Source organism: Artemia franciscana, chromosome 4, assembly GCF_032884065.1.
Source record: "Artemia franciscana chromosome 4, ASM3288406v1, whole genome shotgun sequence".
In the NCBI taxonomy this organism is placed as follows: domain Eukaryota; kingdom Metazoa; phylum Arthropoda; class Branchiopoda; order Anostraca; family Artemiidae; genus Artemia; species Artemia franciscana.
In genome coordinates, this window is record NC_088866.1 from 16,056,549 (window position 1) to 16,063,473 (window position 6,925).

The following is a 6,925-nucleotide window of genomic DNA, read 5'->3' on the forward strand; positions in this document are numbered from 1 at the left end:
TGCCCAGCAGATCACATTAATGCTTGAACTTTCCCTATGAATTTTTTATTAAAAATCATTTTAAGGTCAAAATAAGATTGTTTACCATCACTGGTTCTTTGAACAATTGCATTCCATTCTCTTCCCTGCATAAAGGCTCATAGTCTTCAAACTTTTGTGTTAGCCATCATAAAAGTTTTATATTATTATAGTGATGATAATGATGTTAAGTTACTTAACTAAAGATGCTCGTTAACTATCTTTAGCAAAAGTTACTGAAAAAGTTACTTTGAAGTAACTTTTCTGTCGTTCCAGCTGCTAAATAGCCTCAGCTGGAACGGAAAAAGTTACTTTTAGTAACTTTTCCGTAACTTTTAGTTACTTTTTGTCTCAGCTGGAACACGCTCCAGATCAGACAAAACCGTTGAACAAACCTTTTGAACAAACCTTTTGAACAAACCGTTGTTCCTGTTTTCTGAAAGAAAGTATTGGTTTAGGATTCTGGTAAATTTGCTTTTTTACCTAATCTGAAATTCGTAGCGTCTGTTGTATTTTTGATTTTGTAGTAGCTTAGCCTATTGTAGCAAAATTGATCCAGAAGGAAGCTAACTTTCTGTGTATTTAGGCTATCCGTTTAGCCTACTGGCACCAAACTTTTAAGCTTAGGGTTTTATTCATAAGTATTTTTTTAATTAAAGAATACATGGTAAAGGTGTAGAGTAGGTGGCATTAAGAAAGAAATAGGTTAAGAAAATGATCCTTACTTTTTAAAATGCACATCAGTTGTAGCTACCACACTTTGACTAGGACTAAAGCTCAACTAATTTATCCCCAATCCCCTTAATATGCTGTTACAAAGCTTGTATTTCATATTTCTCATGCACTCTGACAATACATCACTTGGCTTAACTTTTGTACCCATAAATTGAATCAATTAGGCTATGAAAAAACAAGTGATGACTGGCAGGATACATGAGAAATCCATGGTTTGGACTGTATATGCATATTAGGGGAGATGGGGGTAAACTAAGCTACAATGGAGCTGTATTCTAAATGTGTTAGTTATACAACTGTTCTGCATTTTAGGAAGTCCAAATTGTTTTCTTAATGTTTCCTTCACAGTAGCCTGTACTCTAAACCTTCACTGAATGCATTAAGTGACAGCTACAATAGTCTTGGTAAAATTCTAGATAATTGACTTCTTGCTTTCTTGGAAAGGGTTTAGGTTAGGAAAATAAAACTTTCAGGGGTGGGTTTACAGGCTAAAGTATGTCACAGGAAAGTAGTTTAAAGTATCCACTCCTTCTCCCTCTAGAGGGCCCTGAAATTTGCCTACATGACATGTCTATACCTATTGAAATTTTGACAAAACAACATTTTACCTTAATTTTCAGTTATTATTTGCTTTTTCTCTGCCTTTAGTTCTGAAAATACAATTCCTGTTATTTGTGTGGAATTTTGAGCCATGTCAATGTTTTTTTTTCAAAATTTAGGAAATGTATTTGCATACCTTTAAAACCTTAAAATTAGAATTGAGCAAAGTTATGAAGCTGAAAACAATTCTGTTGTACTTCAATTAGGCAGAAGATCTATTTTGCAAGGTTTCACTTTAATAATTCACATATTTTTAAGTCATCTAAGGTCAGGACCCTCTAGAGGGAGAAGGAGTAGAGGTAGTTGCTTCAAAATACCTTCCCAGGATGTACTTTAGTCTGTAGATTCCTCCCTGAAAGTTTTATTTTCCTAACCTGAACCTTTTCTGAGATAGCAAGAAGTCAATTTACTAGAATTTTACCATAGAAATGGATGAACAAAAGTTTTTCAAAAGAATGTAAGGACCAACATAATAATTTAAAACAAACATAAATTAGCCTATTATGTGAGGGAGGTTGCTCCATAATGCTTTGTTATTATGAATAGGCTAATATGCATAAGTGTTTCTGAAAGTGTTTAAACAATGATTCCATTTTTGTAAAGGGGGGGGGGGGTATTTACCCCCAGAAAATACACCCTTGGCTGATTGATCTCCAATCACTTGACTTATAAAAAAAGGACTAGGCCTACTTCTTTCAGCAAAACAGTTTTTCTGTTTTTCTTAAGTGGGAAAAAACAAAGTTTGGGCATTAGCTAAATATGATAAAAAGTTGTTTGTGATAATTTAAAAAAGAACCAACCAAACATTTAAGTTCTTAATAAAATTCTCAATAGAGGAAACCTTTAATTTCTACTCACTAGCTAAGAAAATGATACATTAATAGCAAAATTATTCAGAAAATTTTAAACTCACAATTTTTATAAAACTAATAACTTAGAAACATTTATAAATCTATTCCTTTTTTTGAAGAATTAATGTCTTTGATACTAGCATTCAAAAGAAATCTAGTCATGACAAAAAAAGGCTCCTACTTAAGTCTGACTCAAATTCTAATAAATATCTGTCCTGACTCCAACTCCAAAGCTCACATGAGTTACTCATTGTCTATAACCCTCTTTGAACTCTATAACTTCAGGAATCTAAGAATCTTCATATTGCTTGCATGATCATCATAACTAAATATAACCACTGAACTTGTAATTCTTGCAAGATTTAAGTCTTGTAATTCTTTATATGCTTTATGCAAATAGAAAAATTGCTATTTGTGTTTTTTTTTTTTTTTTTTTTTTTATAGATATGGCTGGTCCAAAAAGAGGTCGTGGTGGCAAAGCATCTGCCCAAGCACCAGAGAAAGTTGAGGGTGAACCAGAAATCAAGGTTGGAAAGTCAGAAGAAGATGTAAAGGAAGAAACTCCTAAGGAAGAACAGATTTCTTCAGAGACAGATCAAGGCAAGTTATTTTAAACTGCAATATACCTGCACACAGGAGTAAGAGATAGTACAATGGGCTGGTGTGAACCCTCCCACCCTTTGTGAACCCTTTGCAAATTACAAAGTGAAGGCTTCTTATCAATTAGGAGAGACAGGGGTGTGCTAGGGACCTTGTGTATGAAAATGTGCCATGTGTTTCAAAATTTCAATGTTTTGCCTGGTTATTGTATAATAGCTTCTTTGAAAGAAATTTTCTGGGGAACCAAATTTCCAATGCAATTTACATAACTGCTGACACTGAGAAACTCAGAGCGCTTCCATTAATATTCTTCCTATCATCTTTATTTATAGAGTAGCATACTGGAGAGCAATATTTAAGGATAGGGCAAATCTTGTATAGCTTTAAAAAAAAAATTCACATTAAACTTCAAAAATACCCTTTTAATTCTAGACAATGTAAAACCATGCTCTACCCAAGACAATGCTTGTATGCTCATCAAACTTTAATAACAGATCAAATACTATACCATGATTGTGGATAGTTCTCACCTCTGGTACCTTGGTGCTTCCAATCAAATATTGTATCTTCTAATAGGAGGGATATAAGTGGATTCTTCTGGGTTGAGGGGGGAAGGGCATCTAAAGCTTAAAAATGTATATTTCTCAAATTTTTAAACTGTCATGAGAAATCCTTCAATTAAAATGATAGAGGGAGTTGATATGTATTATCCCTTTTTTAGTGACTACTTTTTGGCCAAACCTGCAGAAACGATGTTGAAAAAATGACAACTCTACTCATATTGCAGGAATGTTATTTTTAACAGAAAATTTTAGCTTTTAAATGTCAAAGCACTGTGATAAATCATTGAACTTGTGCTTCAAGGCTTGGAATTAGTCCCTATTAGGGAGGTTGGTATTTTGAAAACTAACACATGATATATTTGAAAGACCCTCTTTAGATAATATAGCCTTTCCACAAATCCAGTTATGCTGGTCTCTTGGTTATGCTGTCACAGTTCAGAAAGAAGCAACAAAACAGTGGAAACTTTGTCTTTGGTCAGAGTGTCTATTAACTGTTGTAAACGTAGGACACTTATTAACTTATTACAGCATAAAATTGGCCTATATTGTGGATGGGATAGAAGGGTGAATTGTAGCACTACTCAAGGATAAAGAGGAACCCACCTATAGGGTGGGATGTATTGGTCTAATTGCGGTAAAGTAAATGCATGAACAGGGGGCTGAAAACCTTGATTTTCAGGCTTTTAGCCTTGTATGACCAGTTGTTCTATTTTTGAATCAGAATTATTTTCGAGGGATTCCAGGCTCTTTTTAGAAAATGCTGAAAGATTATTTTCGTAATTCCTAAACACTGTTTTGTTGGAGGTGACAATCTAGAAATGACCTCGGATGCCCATTCTCAAGGAAAGTTCCAGTTCCAAAAATTTTATGCAAAGTTTTTGTTGATGAATCAATTTCAAACACCAGCAAAACAAACAAAATTGTCCTACTCTGTGTCAAACCAAAGAGAAATCTACGGAATCATGGGCGTGTATTATGCTTTATGCAACACAAACTAAAATTTTGGAAAGGTAATATTTTTCTCTCAAAGTAGTACTTTTTCGCGTCTGATTAGTACCACTATTAATATTTGAGTTGAAACCCTGAGCATTTGTGTTTATTTTGGCACTCATAAAATTTGATAAACATGTATTGCTTATCTAAAAAAAATATCAAAATGACAAGGTGGACCTGGATGAGTTCTTTGATTTTTTATTTTGCTGTATGGAACTATTAGTTTGCGCCCTTACAATCCGCATCCCTCAGAAGTGGAATAGCAAAATCAGTTAAAACAGTTTCAGGAGTTATTAGCACCCAAAACCATTTTCCAGAAGGTGTTGGATATTTTGAAAGTTTCTGCAGAATTTAAGAGCTCATGGGAATTGCTGATTAATTGGGGTGAACTTTGTAAAATCTATAAAGCTTCGCCGTTCTTTATGTTCTACTGATTAGCTAAATGCTTCTTGGAACAGTAAGGATGCCTCACTCAGAAAAAAAGATTGTTGTTAGAAACACAACTACTCCTTCATTTAGGCCCAAGCAGTTTGTTTTTGTCCTCATTTTTAAATCTTCCTTGTAGGGTTTCTGTAGTTTCAAACCTTGAGTTATAATCTTATGCTTCTAATCTTTTTGAATTGCAAAGAAAGAACAGCAAATTTATTAGCTAAAAATTCCTTTACTATTAGGTGAGAAAGAAGCCAATGCAGAAGAGAAGCCTGCAGCCCAAGAAAAGGCTGAAGAAAAAAAGCCAGTTGCTAAAGGTATTTCTGATTCCACCATTATATTCCTATTATCCAGCTGAATCTGCATCAAATATATAAGGACTTTTGCTTGTCCGTCTTGAGTCTCATTTTAGATTGTCAAAGTTTCAAGAGAAAGGAAAAAATCGAATTTTTCAGATTCTTGTTGGCACTAACAATCAGCAAAAAATGAAAATAAACTGCTATTTTGGCAAAAAAAAATTATGCTGAATAAACGAATAGTAAAATAAATTGCACCTACTTCCAATAACAAATCTTAATATGGATTTTGGTATATATTTTTTTCAAAATGTTTCACTGCAAATATAGTTAAAAAAAAAATGTATTAACAGATATAAAAATAATGCATACAGTGTTAGTATTTTCTAATCGAGTCATTGATCACAATATTAAAAGAGCGATTAATTTTTATTTCCAGGAATTGTTCTTATGAAGCAATAGGTGAACAATTGTTCAAGCAATTTAGTGTTGAAGTTTCTTTAAACGCTAAAAAGTGGCATTTCGTGTCATTCAAGCTCGAATTGTCATGCTAGAACCTTGAAAAATGCCGTAACTAAATCTGGATTGTGATTTGGGAAACGCAAAAACGAGTGTAAACATAGTGGCATATAGTCATTATTCAGTCGTTGACCAGTTAAGATCTATCTATTCTATTAAAAAGGATTAATCTCATTTTTGAACAAGTTTTTGGTAAAGGATTTTATTCTGATTTAATTAGAAACTGAATTCTTTCAGTAGTTACTGAAAGAATTATAAAATAATAGATATTATATAGAATTAAAATACTATCAGTAGTGAGAATACTTTTACGTCTTATAAACTATTAAAAATATTTATTCAGTAACATCTATAACCGAGTGAAATATGTGACGTCACTGGATAAATTGAATTGACTGAAGTTTTTGTCCGCTGCATTAATTGAACTTTTGGCATTCTTAAAATGAGACAATTTCTTACAAATCAAAGAGCGGTATGCCAGTTGGGTAATAATAAGGACTGTAGTGGCACATGATTGCATTCGTATTGGCATATAACCTGTGATAAGCAGAGTTGTGAATTTGCACATTTAGTTTCAAGGAACATTTACACAAGGCCAGAATCCAGGCGATAGCCATATCTCAAATGATGCAGAATCTTGAATAATGGCGATGCTCACCATAATGAATCTTCAGTTAGCAAAAATAGACCCAATTTCATCGAAAATAGTGGAAATAAATGGGTACTAACACAGTTATCAACTAAGTTGGAGGGAGCGATCGCTGAAGTTCAGAAAACAAATACGCAGCAGGAAGTGGTTTATCTGAGAACAGAACTGTAGATGACGCGACTTAAAATGAGTAATATGGAGGCTGATTCAATAAGAACAAATGTGATTTTGTACAACTTTGATCCGTCAAGACGAGCACAGAAATTACTTGAAGATGTAGTTGCCACTTTGAACCAGTTTATTCCGAACGCCGCGATACATCTTAGCAACATAAAAGACGTTTTCTGTATTAAATGTATTTAAAAAAAAACGCCCCGTTTTGGTTTAAATTTACGAGCCCTTTTTGCCGCGATTTTGTTCTGAAATCGGGTCAACATTTTAGACACGCGAAAATTTGGATTCCGCCTGACTACACAGAACGAGAATTGCTTGCGAGAAAGAAAATGAAATTTGCCCTTGTGGCAGCGAAACCAGTGGGAAAAGATGCTAAGTTGCCCGGTATGAAATTGTTTGTAGAGTAAAAGGGCTATATATATAAAATTTCGTAACTGATGCGATAAAAGAGCGCACAGTACATGGGGGTAAATATAGAAGTGGAATTGCTAGTGCACA

General features: G+C 33.7%; 1 protein-coding gene and 1 long non-coding RNA gene across 2 annotated transcripts in view; one reads left to right on the forward strand and one right to left on the reverse strand.

Annotated features, from left to right (window-relative positions):
• LOC136026055 (uncharacterized) overlaps nt 1-6,925 on the reverse strand; it is a 31,570-nt gene that overhangs the window by 17,846 nt on the left and 6,799 nt on the right. The window lies entirely within an intron of this gene.
• LOC136026054 (cytochrome c1-like) overlaps nt 362-6,925 on the forward strand; it is a 9,145-nt gene continuing 2,581 nt past the window's right edge. Inside the window, exons 1-3 of the mRNA XM_065702237.1 lie at nt 362-483; nt 2,649-2,804; nt 5,032-5,106. Coding sequence (XP_065558309.1) covers nt 2,651-2,804; nt 5,032-5,106 — 229 coding nt within the window. The 5' untranslated portion in view covers nt 362-483; nt 2,649-2,650. The remainder of the gene's footprint in view (nt 484-2,648; nt 2,805-5,031; nt 5,107-6,925) is intronic.